This window comes from Protomyctophum parallelum (genome assembly GCF_964188405.1).
Source record: "Protomyctophum parallelum genome assembly, chromosome: 9".
NCBI classification, from domain to species: Eukaryota; Metazoa; Chordata; class Actinopteri; order Myctophiformes; family Myctophidae; genus Protomyctophum; species Protomyctophum parallelum.
Window position 1 is genome coordinate 1477986 of NC_139706.1, and position 20424 is coordinate 1498409.

Consider the following 20424-nt stretch of genomic DNA (forward strand, 5'->3'; position numbering starts at 1 on the left):
CCCTAACCTCAGACTTAACTGGGGCCTATTTCACGAAACTTGGATTAGAGATTAAGCCGGGCTTTAACACATATCCTGGCTTAATATATCCTGGATCAGTGCTTAACCGGTTTCATGAAAGCTGGTTGATCTTGCCAGATTAATTTAACCTGTTAACCTGGATATGTTGAGGCTTGATTCGGTTTCATGAAAGTGATGCTACATAAATTACCATGGAAACTAATGCTTTGGACTTAGCCTGCTCCGGACCAGGCTAACAGCCTGGTTTAACCTAATCCTGATGTCTTTACTGTTCATTAAGCAGTCAAACTGATCACAAACCAATGATGTTTTCCAGATGTATTCAATTATTATGGGTTTATGTTGCCTTATTTGTATCGGTCTGCATTAAAGGACTCATTTAAGCACTATATAAAATCAAATAACCAAAATATATAGGCTGCACAACATCATGACAGCTTGTGAGCTTGTAGATCAGCTGCTTTTGGTGAATGTTCCCCATGAATAGGTTTGCTGTCGTGCAAGTGCACGGTTAAGAAGAATTATTATATTATATTATATTATTATTAAAAAAAATTGTAAAAGTGAAAACCACTAAATATTACCATTACTCATTGTTTTACAACATATTACCATTGTAACGTTTCACCCACTACTAGTCCTACATACTTACACCTAGAAACCCCATTCAACCCTATTTAGGTTCATCCTATGTGTGCCTGAAAAGGAATCTTTGAAATGTTTCATCGTTTTAGAAATATAGTGCTTTCAAATTTGAGACATTTATAGGCAGATAGTGGCACTTAAAAAAATCACTTTCACCTAGAAACTCCATTCACACTTTGTAAAATTCAGCTTACTGTGGAGACACATGCTGGAACTTTTTACTTTGAAATGTTTTGTTGTTTCTGAGTTATTTAACTTAAACGCCCAATGCATTCTCAATGGCAATAGCACAAACTTTGGCATGCTACATGAACCCATGACCCGGACCTGTCTGGACAACAACCCCCTTCCCCAAAGGTAGCTCCCTCAGAGGAGGGAGTTATGGCCAAATATCACAATGCGACAATATCATTATGCTTACAATATTAAGAATTCTGTTTTAAGTTAATAGTAGTGGTAAAATGTAAACTATATTTTTGGGGTAGTTAATCATTCAGTCTATCCACTATTGAGAGTATGTTCTCTCTTTAATTACAGCAGCAGTATTTATTTTAGAAGCTTAAGTCCTTGTATCAGTAAGTCTTGAATAGATTAGTAAAGATAATGAGATATACAGAAGGGGGCTGTAATGCAACTATTAAGGATGCAAACTGCCATAATACCGCATGAAGAAGAAGGATCTGTAAATCTGTGATCCACATAAGGGGTCTAGAGACAAAAAGCCAGACTGTCTATTAAGCCAGGCTTGCTGATCCCGGCTCGCCAAATCCACCAATTCTGAGCCTCGCTTGGCTTTAGTGGAACGGAATAAACCAGGCTGTAAAGATCAGGATTTAAAAAGCCTGGCTTTGGCCTAAATCCTGGATTAGTTAATCCAAGTTTCGTGAAATAGGCCCCTGGTCACGTAGGTCGGACTAACCGGGTGTCGGACTCATGGGCACTGCAGTCCCCCAGACAGACAGACAGATACACACCTACACGTACGTGAGTAATAATGGTGAGAAATGAGGAAGAGAACATGGAAAATACATTCATACATCATGGACACATGCCAAGGTTTGAATGTTGATCAACTGTTTGGCTGGTTTGGTAGCTTCAGGAGAGACAAACCGTCTTAAAAGGGAGTATCCCTCTACTACGATAACATTAAACAGTGGATCAAAGTGGAAACACCTTCACGGGCTACAAGTCCAGGCACATTCGTTGACGAGACATATGCAGGCACAGGGGGGGTAATAGTTATTAAAGTGTCTTTACTGAGGACGAGGAAGAAAGAAAAAGACAACCTGAGGCACTAATAAAAGCACCATAGCTGGGTCAAGGTTTGACAATGAAAACTTTGAGCGCAGGCAGAGCCAGATGAGGCCGCTGCTCTTAACGCTCGTCTATGATGCAGCAAAACTAGGGACAATACAAAGCCACCCACACACCCCATCCTGTCTCCTCTCAAAGAGGCTGCCCGGTGAGTCACTGATCTGAACAAATGAAGGCTTGTTGTATGAGAAATGATCGTCAGGCACACAGACGTATGCGCCGACAAGCACACAGGGACACTAAGGTGCAGCTTATTATACTACGTCTAATCCCACAGGTTGGTGTGAGGTGGACTTGGGACAGTAAGTAATCCAAGACCTACCATCACAGTGATCCCCTGTGAAAACAGACTGGGAGAGGTGCTTTGCACTGTAAGAGCTAGTCTGGGGGTGAGGGTGGGACTGGGACTATCATCATCATCATCATGATGGCAGGACCAACATAACCTTAGGTTCAAGCATTTGACTGATCACTCCCATCAACATGCCTTCCCTCTCAGTTTGTCCCCCTTTGCTTATGATGCTCAACATGACCTGTAAACACACAGTAAAAAAGAAAAAGAAAACACAAAACAGTACTTGCAGTGTCCCGCAGTGCCTGAAGCCATTCTAGCCTTTGCGTGTAAACCTCTGTCACACCACGGGTCAGGTGTTGAGAGAATGTTGCCTAGATCTTCATCGTGCAAAAAAAACAAAATGACTGCCTCACATGGCTGCTCCAGACTCCACATTTTGTACAATCATGGCAGTCGGTCATTTCAGACAGTTTACCGCACGCAGCCAAGGAGAGGAGCGTTGGAGGAAAAGTTCACTGTGTTCCTAAAAATGGGCTCAAGAGCAGCCTGACCCACTTACGTTCTACTCACTGTAGGATCTGAGAATGTGAGACACAAGGAGGGGCACGCTGTGTGCTGTCGCCTCACAGCTAGAAGGTCCTGGGTTCGATTCCCGCTGGACACACTGTGGGCGTGTTCTCTCCTCCGTGTCGTCAGTGCCCATACCCGAGGTGGGGTTGGCGAAAGGGCCTTTCTGTGTGGAGTTTGCATGTTCTCCCCCCCCCCCCCCCTGTCCCCAAGGAAGGTACCCACATGAAAACATGCAGTAATCCTGATCTCTAAACTACCTGGCCAGCCGGGGTGCCTGATGAAGGGACTGGTCGGAATAACATGTTCCTTCCACGCGCTACGTCCAGCCGGGGAACCATGCAGGTGCTAGCATAACATTAGCCTGCTTGTTGTTGTACAACTTGGTCATTACGATGGGTCTAAGGCACAGTTCGAATTTCTAAGTCTCTCTCACTGGACGCATGGTCCTGATGAGTAGGCTACGGAGACAGCCGTAAATCACGGTTAGGTGAAAAACGGGTTGTACCATTCTGGGTGTTCTGTATACCGGTAGGTATTTCTGTTTTGCATTCATATACTGTAGTTGCAGGCGTTGACACTAAGTAAAGGTAAAATAAAACTTTGGGGCAGATGGAGTTTTCGTTCAGGTTGCCCGGTCCCCTCCCCTCTCGTTCTGTCAACGCCTGATAGCTGGCCCGAAAATGCACTTGCCACTGGCAAGCATTAGAGTAGAGTCCTGGATCCGACCCATTAGATCAGTGGTTCCCAAAGTGGGGTCCCGGGACGCCCAGGGGTCATTGAGGGAGTACCAGGGGGTCCCCAGCTAAATGATAGTTAGGAACCAAATGGGCCCTTATGGGTCTGTAACTCTGAGTGTACAAATTTGTACACACTGAGTAAAAGAAATTAACATTAATTTTACATTACAATAATACATTGGGGTACCAGAGATAGAAATGCCATTAAATAGTGGACCGTAGCCTAATACATGTCTTATGGGGGTCCTTGGCATGTATTTTTCAAATGGGGGTCAATCAGTGCACTAGAACAGGGCAATGGGATAAAAGGGTGTGGTGGTATGGTACAAGTTGTCTGGAACACAGAACGACCACTGAATGTATGGAATGACAAGGACCTCCCTTGTCATGAGCAGGAGACCACATTCAGACAACTCTCCAGGGATGGGGTTGTGGACTGTGTGGTGTGTGTGTGTGTGTGTGTGTGGGGGGGGGGGGGGGGGGGGGGGGGGGGCTGGTCTGTATAGAAGGACTGTAGCCAAGTCCTACTTAGCATCTAAGTGCCAATGTCTAAAATAGCCTGTCTCCTATAGTCCCTGGTCCGCATCTCTGCCATTTCACACTGCTGTGCTTTGGGAGATTGACGGCAACATAACATCAGTTGAGTAACAACACATAAAACAGCTGGCTGACTTTTCAACACTGTCTGAAATCTCTGGAATTAGACAAACTACACACAGCTGAGACAGAGAGGGAGACCCATTTTCCTACATATCAAAAAGTATCTGGTGATTTTAGATTTCCGTCACCCCTGGAGAAATTAATTTAGATTTAGATTGTATTGTATTGATTTTTGAGTGACCACTCCAAGGAACAGCAATGTCCGTGTCACCTGTGTGTTCACCTATGTGTCCGTGTGACGTTAATTAGCACCAGTATGACTATTAGTACCAGTAGGGGCGCTGTTGTGCCAGAAACAGAGAGATAATGAGAGTGTGCTGCACTGTTGCCTGCTAATGAGAGAGAGAGAGGGCGGGGGGGGGGGGGGGGGGGGGAGTTGCACCACTCAGTTCACACGGGTGTCGGGTGGTGTGATTTTTTTTAACAAGTTTAAGTTACAATGTGGTGTTCATGAGATGGTGTAGTGATATATTATGATATAATAACACCTAAATTAAAAGCATATTATCTCATAAAGGACAGTGTACACTGCAGAACCTTATGTGACGTATGATTTGAGCAAAAGACAAGAGATCTCTCTGTGCACAAAATACGCTCAGGAACCTCTTTTTTTATTGCCCTAAATAATATGATGACGATATAAGAGAAGACATTTGACCAACAAATAACTATTTGTGGTGATTTCCTTGAGTTAAATGATTATGAAAGACTTGAGATATGTTTCGTTAAAGGAGCTTTTTGTTGTGGCAAATTTCATTTGTCAACCCTGGGAGAAAAGACAGAACACTGTATGATTCTGAGCTATTTTGGGATTTGGGCACTGTGTGCAGCACACAAAAATAAAATGATCAATACAAGAATACAATGTTTCCATACTGAATTGTTCAGACTGTTAATTAAAAAAAAAACACACTGGAGTTTGACTTCTTACCCAGTTAGTGGGAAAAGAACAGATGGTTAAGGTCTAGGCCAGGCAGAGGCAGAGGGTAAGATCCATGCCAGGCAGACGGCATGAGCATGAGTCTGACGTCAATATCGGTAGAGGGCTCTAAGTCCACGGGTTCATGCACTTTATATTTGCATTGTAATCCCCATAGGGGGGATTTTAGATCGCCTCACATTTGAAAAATGACCATGTCATCCCGGCCGTTTCACTCATATGGATATGAAGAATCAACTGACTGAGAGAAAACGCTAATGTTACTGCTGCAGAATTAGTTAAATATTCGCTAGAGGCCCAGGCCGTAGCGTAACGGTCTGGGCACCGGACTGGTGATCCAGTCGCGGTGTGCCGCGGGTTCGACTCCCGGACCCGACACGGCCTTTACCGCATGTCATCCCCCCATCTCTCTCCCGTTTCCTGTCAGCCTACTTTCTATCCCTTAAAAAATCAATAAAGGCGTAAGCCGCAAAAAAAATATCTTAAAAATTAAAAAAAAAAATATTCGCTAGAAACAGACGGTATCAAATATGAGTGACTGACGGTCGTAAACGACACAGAGCCACCTCCCTGACAATTTCGACGAGACACTTTGTTTCTTCTTGGACCACAATGCTTGTGTGAGATGATGTTAAGATGACCCCATGTTATTCTCCATAGATAAATTACTACCGTGAACCAGGGGATGAGCAAGTGATGTCACGACTCCGTCGCTCTATACTTCTTCCTTCTCACTGCCTGTGGATCCTTCAATGAAAAGCTCCAGATTAATGAAGAGGGCCAGTGATTAGACACTAGACAGACAGACAGACACAGTGAAGGGAGTTTTCCAAAGAGATGGCCCAACCTGTTTATAGAAACACCTGGTTGAACTTAAGTCTCTTTAAGAATAGTCTCATGCACTGTTCTATATCGAGATATAGCGAGAAGAATGCTGAAGAGTAGAGAGTATGCACATGCATGATTTTCCCATCAGGACACGTCATCTAGACTGAGTGGCAAGACATTGATTTGAGCAGCATGATGAGTGTGGAAGCACCTGTTTGGAAGCACCATGTTTTCACATAATGCAGGAGGCAGCAAAATGTTGTGTCATTGAAAACAAGCACTTCCAAACTCTGACACTTAGAGAAAAATAATCAAATGCAGGGCATTTCTTGACAGAAAGTAGCTCATAACGTTTCTATGGTGGATTTCTATGAAACAAAAACTTTGCAGATAGAAAGGATAATTCAAGCTTTTCGTACAGCTGCAATGTTGGTGAGTTTAACATTGTTTAAGACAGGACTTTTCTGTTTGGATGAATGGGCTGTCAAGGCCAGAAAGTAGTTTTTTGACACTCAGTGGGCGTTCCCGCATAACTTCCAGGTACGATGATGTCACGCGCATACCCTCTATAGACAGTGCTTGGAAGTTGGAACCATTAAATCCACAGCCAGAGAGGAATGTGATTATGCAAACACAGAGGGATCATTTGGAGCAAGCTAGCAGCTTGCTGGTCAATAATTAACAGACAGCAGTGTGCACCAACCTAGACAAATTCTGAGGAAATTGCCATTAGAATCTCTCTATCTCTGTATAGATCAGCGTTTCCCATCAACACCACAAAACAGCCTGCACTCATTAAGAGAATATCATTACCAGAAGTATGCCCTTCAGATGAATTCACCCCGATGGAGACATAAGGCTGGGAGATAAATTATCTCGATAGTGGATCACGATAAATCTTACATTGAGAATGACGCTAAAGATCGGACACCGATACAACTGTGTTTGTTGTTGTTTGAATGTTATGCCATCTATATGCTGCTGCATTGTCTGTAAGGAAGCCAAACTAAAATAAGTTTTACTCTCATGTACCTGTGCTGTACACAAGATGTAACAATAAAGCACAACCTTGAACCTTAACCAACCTCAACCATCAATCATGCACACATAAACACAACTACCAGTCAGACCAGACGGTTTTGGATTGCACGTCGTCGTCAAAGTAGTCCTACTGACTGAGAACACATTGTTTACATTGAGTTGCCAGCAGAAAGGGGGTGGGGATGGGGTGGGGAAGAGTTGAATAGAGCTACAGTATATCAACATGAAATGATATATTTTGTACATCCGATGATTCTATGTTACATCTTACGGCAAAGACACGCAAGCTCTGGTTGGCTGGGCTTTACGGCAGCCAAAAAGATCATAGGCCAACGCTGGAATCCCCCACGAGACGTTTTCCAAAACACATTGGCTGCGAGGCTTTCTGGACATCGCCTATCTGGAACTGTCATCGGCAAGGATTAATCAGGCCCAAGAGGGCACAATTTCAATGTGGACAGACCTAATGTCAGACATGAAAGACTCACTGACCCGGTGATGTAATGGATGTGTTGTGGGTTGATTATTCTGTGAATAGGATGGGGGGGGGGGGGGGGGGGTGTCTGTGTGTGCAACTGTGCGTGCGTGCGTGTTTTAAGTTCAATGTTGTATGCTTTAAAATGATTGTACTGTGTTTTTGCTTGATCAGAAAACAAATAAAAATGTAATGAGAAAACAAAACGGGTATGAAAAGTGGAACCGTCAGCGCAAGCCAAGATGCTAAACACAACAGATGCTTCATTGTCACATCACAGGCTTACATCACAGGCTTACAGGTGTAAACCAGGACAGGAGAAAGTGAGCCGGAATGAAAAGAAAAAGTCAAACGGGTGAAATAATCAGATGTAGTAGCAGGTAGGTATGTACAGTATTTGGTAGTGCAGTGCTGCACGATTCTTGTTACAACGTGAATTCTCATTATTTTCTATGAAAAAGCCTGTAGTTGCTGAACAACAATACTACATTCAAAATGTGGCACCTGGAGCCAACTACTGTGGCTTTGAACAGACAACATCAAAGCTTGGCTTAAACCTCTCTTATTCTCTCTCTTGTAGAAAAACACCACTCATGCTCATGGGTACACACACACACACACACAAACAGGCACACGGACATGGGTACACACACACACACACAAACAGGCACACGGACATTGTAAGCTGGATGTAGAAGTGGTTGCACCACTTAAAAACATAAGAGTCACTAAAATGAATTGGACAGCCAACTAGTGCTGCACCATTCTTCACAAGAGATTTCATAGGTGTCTGAATCTAGATCGCGAATAATTTTGTTATTAATTGTGCAGCAGCTAGTAGCCACTAGTACATGGTTTGATTATAGATGATCAGCTATGTTCACTATCTATTGTATATGGCAACGTATACAGAATGGAATAGTAGAATGAAGTATGAAAATGCATTTCTCTACGTCAACGTTAGTCTGCCCGCTTTGTCCAATGTGTGCCGGCCAGCGAGGCTGGATGTGTGCCAACACAACAAACAAACCCAGTGAGAGTCAATTTGGTTCTCAATCATCAACCAAACCTTTCTTCTTTTTTTCCGTTTTCATAATTAAATCATGGCAAACAGAGCTGATGGGTCAACAGCAGCCAGTAACTGAGAGACAAGAAGAGAGAGAGGGTGAAATCACTGGCTATTGTGGCTATGTTCCATTTGTAAATAAGGGACCGTTTGTGAAGAGAATATAATGCTGGCCACTAACATTGTCACGGCTGATAAGAGCGGCCCGGGGACAAGGAAGTCTGTATGTGACAGATGTAAACATTCAACTAAAAGCAGAGAGGAGAAAAATCACTGGAGGATACAGTGTTAACTGTTAACTTTATCACAAAGCAGAGAGGAGAAAATCAAAGGAGGATAAAGTGTTAACTGTTAACTTTATCACAAAGCAATTCAGACCCGCGATAAGAACCCAGGTTCGTCTTTGTCATGTGATCCGTGATGGCGTGATCGAGCTTTCTTTGAGTGGAGTGAGACAGTTGTAATACTCACTCCGGCCATAACCATAACCATTAAGACCAGAGGCTGATTTTACAATTACAAATTGTACCTTCCTGGACAAAAATGTCCCTACAGGCAATTTCAAATGTGGATCCTGTACACAGTGTAACTTCACCACCAGATGTGACACGTTCAACCATCCACACACAGGCAAGGCCATCAAAATCAGAGGAACTATCACGTGCTTAACTACAAACGTTATATACATGTTGACGTGCCCGTGTGGCCTCTCATACGTGGGACAAACCAGTAGAGCCCTAAAAACACGTATTAGTGAACATAGATCCAACATCAGAAACACCAATCCCAAAAGCCCAGTAGCCCAACACTTTAATAAAATGGGCCATGCCGTGGCATCGCTCCGATATGTGGGCATAGAGAGGGTGCAGCTACCCCGGAGAGGTGGTGATATCCATAATCTCCTCCTAAGAAGGGAGGCATATAATTGGACCTACACCCTCCGCACACTACAACCCCATGGACTAAATGAGGACTATGAGTTATCTGCCTTCCTGTAAATAGTGAGCAAGGACTAAACAATTAGATTCCCCTGTGTGAACTGAACTACATGCCGACTCTTTATTCTATTCTTTTTGATATTTATACTTATTTTGGTCTTGTGAAGTATACTTCTCGGTATTTGTCTTTTATCTGGGTTCGTCCACTTTAAATTAAATTAAATTAATCTTGATGGCTTTACTGGCCAATGTCCAGAGAACCATTGATCTTGAATGTTAGCCTTCATGTGTCTCTTACCTGTTCCCTTTGATATTGTTCTGACTGACTAATACTATTTTGGAGCAGATTGCCCAAACTCTAAACTACTTTTGGTACCAAAAGCTTTTTAAATCTTAAATCTTAAAAACAAACTAAAAAATGCAAAATCTCAAATATATAAAAAATATTAAAAAAATGTCACATACAGTCACATACAGTATACTGCCGATTATCACCTGATGAAGGCCGTTCACGGCCGAAACGTTGTGTATTACTTATGGTGTTTTGAATAAAAAGCAAACACCTTGGAACAAACCTGTGTGCGGACTCTCCTCTCTTCACTTTACAATTACAAATGCCTTCTAAATCAGTAGTTAATACACTCTAAAGAATTATCAAAAATGTTGTATTTTGAGAGGGAGTAGTAGCTTCATTCCCAGTGCGTGTTTTAAGTTCAATGTTGTATGCTTTAAAATGATTGTACTGTGTTTTTGCTTGATCAGAAAACAAATAAAAATTGAATGAGAAAAACAAAATGAGTATGAAAGTGGAACAGTCAGCGCAAGCCAAGATGTTAAACACAACAGATGCTTCATTGTCACATCACAGGCTTACAGGTGTAAACCAGGACAGGAGAAAGACACACACAGCGAGCGAGTAAACACTCCAAAACTACTGGACCAAGGTGACTACCTCCTCTGTGGGGTGTCACTGACCAAGGTGACTACCTCCTCTGTGGGGCGTCACTGACCAAGGTGACTCCCTCCTCTGTGGGTGTCACTGACCAAGGTGACTCCCTCCTCTGTGTGTGTCACTGACCAAGGTGACTCCCTCCTCTGTGGGGTGTCACTGACCAAGGTGACTCCCTCCTCTGTGGGTGTCACTGACCAAGGTGACTACCTCCTCTGTGGGGTGTCACTGACCAAGGTGACTACCTCTTCTGTGGGGTGTCACTGACCAAGGTGACTCCCTCCTCTGTGGGGTGTCACTGGCCAAGGTGACTACCTCCTCTGTGGGGTGTCACTGGACCAAGGTGACTCCCTCCTCTGTGGGCCACGGTCCAAAGGTCACATACTCACATTACTGGAGCGTTCAGATGGACAGTCAGAAATGCAGCGGCGTCATCATGACACACAGAGGACAGAGCTAAATGTGCACAGACACAGGCTCTGACACTGAGGGCGCGCGCGCACGCACGCACGCACCTGTAGGATATTGAAGCACTGTGTGTAGACATGCTCTGCACCGAGTTTGGCCTTTCGGGTCGTACACTGGTCCGCCAGCCACATCACACAACATCTCATGGGTCAGTGAACCACTAAAGACTCGCTGCCAAGTGGGCCTTGGGTCTGTTGACACGAGACTGTACTGCACGTAGGCTAGCAAACAGCCTGACTGCCTGTTGGCCACAGAGTAAACGCCTGTTGCTGTCCAAGAGTCAAATAATGTTCCACATTACAATTAGATTTGAGCTTTAGCCTTCCTTACGCAAAGCTGTGCAAAACAAATACTGTCAAAACATTCACCTTTAATGTGTGATTAATGTAATCAGCTAAATGAATGCCTGGTAATGTTATCCAAAAAGCATCTTTCCATCTTGAGTTTAACTCTCCAAGATATACCCCACATTGATATGGTTTTAAAACAAAATGACAACAGATTGAAGATTTAACCGGACAGAGCCCCCTCAATCATTCACTGCAGGTGGCTTGTGGCTTGACATCAAGAGGGTCTTATTTGTCATTAAGTGCTATATCATTACTGCAGCATCTCAGTCCAGTACTGTCACGACAACTGCGCGAGCGCGTGTGTGTGCGTACAGCAGTCTACAAATATCAGTCGTGTCAGTGGTGGGCTAAAACACACAGATAGCTCTATGACAATAGATGACCTGGCTGGTGCATGCTTGCTGTATGATGCAATGATGATGGTGTGTGTGTGGATAGTAAAGCGCTGCTCATGTGGGCCTGGACTGTGACGACCACAAACTGAACTGTGCACTTGAGGGAGGAGGGAGGTAGAGGAGGAGGAGGGAGGAAGAGTGAAACAGGAACAGAAGGAGGGAGGCAAGGCAAGGAAGCAAAGTGGCATTTTTAGGAAGTTCAGCAATCTCAGGATATGAGGTAACAGGTTTGCCCAGGCCTGAAGGAAAGGGAAAGGACGAGTGCCAATAGAAAGCAAGAGAGAGAGAGAGAGAGAGAGAGAGAGAGAGAGGGTGCAGCTGAGAGCAAAAATAAAGATGTGGGATGTTTGTATGACATAACTTGGGAGCTTTAGTTTGCCATTTAGAATAATTCCCGCTCCGCAGAGATTACAAAGGCTGTTATATTTATTTTTAGACAACCTTTCCTGAGTATAGGATCATGGGGAAACGCTAGATTGATTCCATGACATTAGTACTAGTAGTTCCCTTGTTATAATAGAAGCCGGCTTTGGCAATCTCTACCTGTACCTGAATCCTATCGTTGTATTATGAGGCTGACGAAGACGGATATGAAATGTTAATAGAAATGTGTTGTTTTATGGAGGCTGGCACTAGCAGTATCAGAGTGGAATTCAGAGCATGCACTGGAAGACTTGTGAGACTTTCACATCCTCCTCACGATAGAACGATCCAATTTCAATGTTGCTCCTGACTTAGATGACAAAGGCCTCTAAAGGAGACATTGTGCTTGATGATAGGTAGAGTTTCCACAGTAATAGTAAAATATTAAAAGCGTAAAAAGGTGACTTAAAGTGTTCACTTCAACATTGTAAGTCTTTCTCTCTGTCTCTCTCTCCCTACTGTATTGCATTTAATAGCGCCTTTATCCAAGGTGCTTTACAGAGATTGTGCATTACATTCACACACACCGATGCCTGGAGGAAACCATGCAAGGCACTGACCTGCACATCGGGAGCACGCACACACACACACACACACACACACACACACACACACACACACACACACACACACACACACACACACACACACACACACACACACACACACACACACACACACACACACACACACACACACACACACACACACACACACACACACACACACACACACACACACACACACACACACACACACACAATACTAAAATATCGTGCTCAAGAAAGCAAGTCATCAATCTGGATCAATGTTATCAAATTTCTATGGTATCTGTCTTAGGTCTATCTACTAGTTGATATCATTGTCCGCCTATTCCCCAGGCTGAAAAGGATTTCTTTTTATGTTATCAGAGAGACATATCTGTGCCTACAATGCCTTAAATCATTGATTGACCAGATGCCATCTCTCCCTCTCTGTCTAACTCTATTATCCATGGACATTATCAGTTGTAACTATGAGACGTAAATAAGCTGGATAATATCAAGCTACTGTTCTAATCAAATGATCAACAACATATATTCTTCTATTTCAGGTTAGTCTGTACTCTTCAGTATGTACGGCTAACCTGGAAAGACACGGTCACTGAATGTCGGCATGTATTTGTTCTGGATATTCACCGTTTCCATGTGGATCCCGAGATCCACACATGATTCGATTTTCTTTTTTCAGGGATTCCTGAGAGGGGGCAATCACAAAACAAAGCAAACCACACAGGATTTTACATGTCAGCAATTAAAAATGTGTGTTTATCCTATCCTATTAAGTATTTAGCCTTAATGTCTTGAGTGTACCATGTGCCGTTTACATCAATAAAGTATTACTATTAATACAATGAATCACAATCGGACATTTCTTTCTCAAGGGTCTATAGACTGGGATAGAAGGAGAGGAATAACACTTCAGGCCAACATCACTCGGTTCAAGCATTTTCACCAAAAGCAGCTAGTGAAGAGTGAAGACCCAAGGCCAAGGCTCTTAAGGGTAAAGACATTTGAATGCACCAGGAAACATGCACGCACGCGCACCCCATAGAGTCCCATTTAAAATAGGATTTCCCCCTTGCTGTTTTCTCCGAAACTACGAGCGCTGTACGTGGTTTTGACCACACATCCGATGTTCGGATCTGATTTGTGATTTTTCACCGCATCGCGATTGAAATATTAACGTTTCTTCTGGCGAGATAAACATCGTGAGGTAATGCTAAACATTTGCGCGCGTGTAGTTGTGTAAAGATGGATGAATAAGATGTGTTATTTATGAATAATTAAATGTTTTTTAATGTGGACTCTTTGAAGATTATAGCCAATGGACAAATCCAAATTGAATTATGAGGTCTAATAGCCAATTATTTGTCTCCACTAGACTCATCCCAGGAATGTTTCGTATTTGCTAATTGCTACAGACAAGTGATCACAAAATGAGCTAGATTCACATCCTGAGGTAGAAATCAAGGCATGAACATTGTTGCTCGTGTGTGAGACTGTGAGTGAACCTTGTTCACCAACATCCCCCACCCTGCATGATGCATCAGTGACCTTTGCCTGATTTATGGTTAGTTTCACGCCCGTGTTATACAACAAAATTAGCAGATCTACAAGCTCTGCAAACGCATTGCAGTACAATGTGTACTAGTAAGTGAGTGACTGTTGCCAAGCTTGTAGATCTGCTCTTTTCGGTGTTAAGACACCCATGCCTTAACAAAGGCTTTTGCTTTGAAGTGGCCGGCTATATTTGTGCTTTTGTACACCCGGAAATATACAGCCAGCAAGATTACAAGGAAGATCACATTGAAAGAATATGCAAAAAAGAACAGAGGAGAGGAATGAAGAAACTTACTACAATGAAAACCCTCATATGTAGACTACAACTCACTTTTGAATAGCCTAATAGATTTAAAATGTTAAATGTAATCGTCCCACGACACGGTTCCCGAAAACAACACTCACAAGCATACAAACATTTGGCTAAGGTAGCTTATACAAAAAGAAAAGGCTTTGCCATATCCAACATAAGCCGCCTCCTTACCGGATGATTTTCAATGAACAAACTGTACCCTAAAACGAAGCAACTTGAGGAGTGACGGGATATGCACGTACTGTACTTACTGTACATACACACACACACCTACTGTGTACACGTGTACTGTACAGAGCACAGGCCTGGGCCTATATAGCTACAACAACAAACAAACAAAAAGAAATCCGCTGCCAATCCGCAACCTGTTGTCTTTCCTTTTATACACAGGCTCCCTTGAGCCCTTGCCTTCCAGCACAAAACACAGACCAATTTATGTTATTATTACATTACCTCTTACAACATCCAGCGGGAAGCCGACTTTTGTCACTTTTGCCATCATGGCAAAAAGCACTGCTTGGGGTCAAAGCAGATTCTAGTTAGGTTTCAAGTATACATATCTCTGTTCCCTGGTTCTTTCTTGGCCTTCGTTCAATAACAGTCCTACTCTGCTGTCACTTGGTTGGTTCAGACTGGATTCTGAGCCTATTATCCAGATTGAAATCAAAACAACTGATGGAACCTGATGTTTACAATTCAGATTTGAGCCATATTCCTGGATGGCTTGAAATGTCTTTCTTGAAGTCTGGACCCTCGAATGCTGAAAGCCTTATTTATACTGTAAGGTAAGACAGTGTAGGCTTGTTGTTTTCGGCGAGTTACAGTCATACGATAAGAGTATAAATGAAATATTACTCATGCCTATGTTACGCTATTACCACAGTAACTAATGCAGATAGTTTTTTGTTTGTTTTTATCCCACGATTTTGCAACCCATTTTTTTCACCCAGTGTCAATTATCGAATGCAATCCTGGGCGCTACGCTTACTCTGCCAACCTGGGGGGGGCAGCAGACTGAACACACGCTTCCTTCTATGCATGAGGAGTCCAGGCTGATTCTTTTCACCTGAAAGGGGGAGTTTCCCCAGCCGGACGTAGCACGTGGAAGGAACAGGTGCCCCGGCTGGCCAGGGGGAGGCAGTTTAGAGACCAGGATTACTGCATGTTTTTTGTGAGGGTACCTACTACCTAGTAGTAGTACTACCCTAGGGGACACGAGGAGAACATGCAAACTCCACAAAGAAAGGCCAATGCAGACAGGTTGACAAAGTCTGAATACACAAGTCCGATCAGATCACTTACAAATAACGGAGACGTGCAGATGATCATATTTGAGAGAAGCAAATCGGATTTGTCTGCAGAAAGCCATTGAAGCCAGAGGGGAATTAAGGAGACACAATATAGTACAACATTCCACTGGAACACTGGTTCATCAACACACCGATCAGGTGTCAAGAGTTGACGTTCCACAAGCGGAATGTTGCCAATGGCTATACATGCCACCCTGAACACAGCAGGTCACGTTAAAGAAATAACCATTTTATACCCTTAGATTTCATGTTTGTGGAATTAATGGGACTTGAGCTAAATGCATGTGTTACAGTGTTAATGTCCCTTAGTTCAAATTGAGGTTCTGAGATTTCAGACGGGCAGAAATGAATCAAATCAGGACAGTACGTACGTATATTGGGACAGACATACAGACAGGACAAACACACAGAGTATTACCGTGTCTCCAGGGGTCCTTTGGTTCCACCGCTCCAGAGACGATGTCCTCGTCCGAGGGGAACGTCACCCTCTTACCACCGTGTTTGTGTTCATCATCTTCCGCGGCGGGGGACAGTAGGGCCTGGTCTTGGACAGAGACCGTCGTTACGCTGTCCTGGGTCTGTTCCGAAGGACTATTTGTCTTACTATTCGTTAAGACACCCTGGGTTGTGTGCTCCGTCTCGGTACTTTGAGGGTCTGATGTATTATCCGACTGAGAGGGCCCGAGGCTTGCCGGTTCAGCCTCCAAAACGCCACTCTCATCCAGACTTAGGTCCACACCTATGTCCATGTCCCCACCATCGTCTCCTTCTCCCTCGACAAACTTCGCAGGTCCAGTGTCCTTATCTTCCTGGATAAGTTCCACAACAGCATTACCCTTGTTCTGCTCAACAGAAGCCTCGATGGGATTCGCCACAGCAGGGGCATTCTGGACACTGGTGTTTTTATTTCCGTTGACCTCGTCAATTCCCAGGGCATCGTGTGACTGGTGCTGGTCTTCCCCTGCCCCTGGTTGGTTTTCAGTGAGTTGTGTGTCAGGGACCTCAGAGGTAACAATGTTCAGCTTACCCACATCCCTGTCCATCAGTTCTGTGATCCGGAACGTGACCCCCTCTGTGCTGCTGCTGTTGTTGGTGGTGTTGTGTTCGTCATCGTCCACGTTGCTCTTTGTCTTGACATTGCACAAATCTAAAGATTTCTCCTCGATATTCATGTTTTCATCTCAATTACTCAACAGTATCGGTCAGGCTGGCTATTTTTTGGCTTATAAGAGTGAATGCTAAACTTGTGTTTAAGCCCCGTCTACTGATGGTAGACTGCTGATTGCTATTTCAAAATCAAAATGCACTTTGTGTTGTGCAACTGCCCTGGTCTGTTATTGCCAATATTATTATATTTGAAAAATGGTTTGCTTGTATCACATAGGGTAATCACAATTGCTTTGACAATGGCGGGTTAGGGTTACCCTAAAACCCATACACAAGATGTTAATGTGCCCGATTCCATCACATCATCGACAAACGCAACGTAAATAAAAGGGAAATGAATTCCCCGCAATTATACGAAATTCAAAACATTCCGAAGTATAGTATGATAAGACGTGGATATCAGCAGCTGCAATTATACTGTAATCCTTTTGTTTGCCAAAATTATATAACTTTGCTCAACTCCGACAGCCAGGCTAGCTATAGTATTGATATAATTTGATGTCAAACGTGTGCAAAAAAAACTACAAGTGTAATGCGAAGCTATAATGTAATGCAAATGTGCTTATCCTTTAAACACATTAAGCACCGTCAGTGTTCTAATATAGACAAGTAGGCTGGTCAGTTTTTCAAATGAATAACAAAATCCCTCAGGGCGCCTCCATTACGCTAGCAGCACAAAAAGTCAGCTAGCCCAAGACTTACTAGACCGTTTCATTTGCGTGAACTTGAACGAGCTAGCAGCTAGCTTATTGCTTTGCTAAAGTTGGATATCTACAATAATAAACAACAATGACAACCACGGGGCCCAGGCGATGTAATGTTGCATGCCTGGCTAGTATTATTAATACACTAATATGATTTATGATGTAAGCTCGAATAACAAACAAACAAGGCTTTTAACCCCCCTCCTCAACGTCCATCCTCCTGCTGCTGTGAAAGGGAAACGACGGCTTTTCCAAGTGTCGCTGTTGTCGTCGGCTCGCATCCCGAGCCCGGAGCCTCCTCCTCGGCTAGCAGGGGGGAAAAACAGGCGTCATGCTCCGAGCAGTGAGCATGTTTGTTTCACTGTCTGGATGGGTCTGTGTCTCAACACGTCACACCGTCGTACAGTACAGAGTAGACCATGTACACTCCTCGATAAACGACACTTATTGTTTTTTTGGGGCTAAATAAAATAAAACAAAAATAAAGCTTCAAATCTGCCCCGATTCGTGCGTGTCGTTTTCTATGACAGTCAGAGTCCTGGAAGGAGAAGGAGGAGAAGTAGTACTGTACTGTATGTACTGTGTGTGTGTGTGTGTGTGTGTGTGTGTGTGTGTGTGTGTGTGTGTGTGTGTGTGTGTTTTTTTTCCTTTTTTTTTTCCTTGGTTCAGTTGGTTACCTTATGCTACTGTAGCTAGCCAGTAGCCACAGTCCAACACAACTGTTTGTTGTCCCTATACGTACGTCCCAGGCTCCCAGCCGTCCCAGCGTCATCACGTCACCACGTTAGCGCACACGGCGGCGTACACAAAAAAATAAAAACAATAAGAGAGGGACACGTTCAAATTCAGCAGCTGCATGATCTGCAACAAAGCTCAGTGTGAGCTTGTAGATCAGACAGTCAGTGATTATCAAACCAAAAGTACCTCCAAAATAATTAATACACGTAGCCTATTCCTGGTATTCCCTATTTGCAGCCGCGGAACCCCATCTTACCTTTTGTTTTTCCTTTATTTACCCAGGGTAGTAGCTGAGCTTACCCCCCTCCCCCCCATTTCCCCTCACTGTATATGTATCTTTTCCCTTTTTGCTTCCTATATGATGAATTCCTGTTCTGTTCTTTAGCTACATATAAATGTCTATTTGTATGTCTCTAAATGTTTTGATGAATTGAACAATGTGGACCCTGTTGTAAACAAGTGTAATGCTTAATTGGGTCGTCCACTCACAGTTAACAGTCTTTGTATTGAGTTTGTGCTTGAAAATTGAAATGTACGTACTGTAATTCTGCAAACTGTTAATAAATATTTCAATCAATCAATCAATCAAAGCTCATTTTCAGCCACTCGATCCCTGCACAAAACTGACTTGCTTGATTGATTGATTGATTGATTGATTATTTTTTAACAGTTTGCAGAATTACAGTACATTTCAAGCACAAACTCAATATTTGTTTGTTTGTCTGTTTATTTGTTCAAGGGAGCACCGTAGATATTTTTGGTTAAAATAAAGGCTACATACTGTACATTAGACATTCTATAAATAAATGTTTAATAGCTCTATACCTATTCTGAGTGTTTGTTCAGGGCAGGGTAACAGGGGTCTCCAGGTCTCTCCAGCTCAGAAAACATATTCTCAGACCTATATATCAATCAGGAGAGAGAAGTTGAGAACTCACACATTTCCACCCTCTCGTTTTAATAACATTTTGTGCTCGGATCGCCGCCTTTTGTTCAATATCCTTTGCTTTTTGGTGATAATTATAATTATTAGTGTTATTATTATATAATAATGATAATACTAATAATACTACTACTACTACTAATAATAATAATAATATATACATGATATAGGCCTACATAATGGACCTGGAAAACCTCTATATCATCTTGTTGAACAGGCCTATAGTAGGTTATCAACAGCAGATGGCAGCACACTCCTTAATTTACAGCTACCTCTTGGCTTCCATCATTCCATGCGGTTCTTTTAAATGTAATGGCACATAGTTAGGGATGCGTTGCATAGAAAACAATACAATTCAACAATTGTGGCAATTAAGCAGACAGTCCTATCCAGAGCGACATATAACATGCAATCATAGAGAGTATATAAATGACACGGGTACTTTTCCCCTGACTGTATACGTTTCTTTTCCCTTTTTGCTTCCTTTATGATGAATTCCTGTTCTGATCTTTGACTTATGGAAGTATCTATTTGTACGTCTCTAAATGTTTTGATGAATTGAACATGGTGGACCCTCTTGTAAACAAGTGTAATGCTTAATTGGGTCGTCCACTCACAGTTAACAGTCTTTGTATTGAGTTTGTGCTTGAAATGTAGGCCTACTGTAATTCTGCAAACTGTTAATAAATCAATCAATTAATCAATCAATCAAGGGTGCAAAGTAGGAAGGCCTATAGCCTACTAGATACCAGGTAGGCAAACCTGCATCTGGCCAAACATCAGTATAGGCCTATCGAAAATAACATTATTAGCATTTGTGGACTAGCAAACAGTAATATGGCTATAAAATTAGCATGTGTGGACAATTAACAAACATATACATCTGATCTGCACATGTGTCAATCAAAAAATATAGGCAACAAGAATGATAAGGAATGAGTAGTGTTGGGGGGTGAGGTGGTGGAGTGTGTCACAATTCTGGTTGTCCTTCAGTTCACTTTGCTTGCAATCACTGATGAGATATCTTCTGTG

General features: G+C 42.9%; 1 protein-coding gene across 1 annotated transcript in view; it reads right to left on the bottom strand.

Annotated features, from left to right (window-relative positions):
• Positions 1-18310, bottom strand: part of ppp1r37 (protein phosphatase 1, regulatory subunit 37) — a 74844-nt gene extending 56534 nt beyond the window's left edge. The window contains exon 1 of the mRNA XM_083773494.1: positions 16259-18310. Coding sequence (XP_083629620.1) covers positions 16259-17012 — 754 coding nt within the window. The 5' untranslated portion in view covers positions 17013-18310. The remainder of the gene's footprint in view (positions 1-16258) is intronic.
• Positions 18311-20424: the final 2114 nt, after the last annotated feature.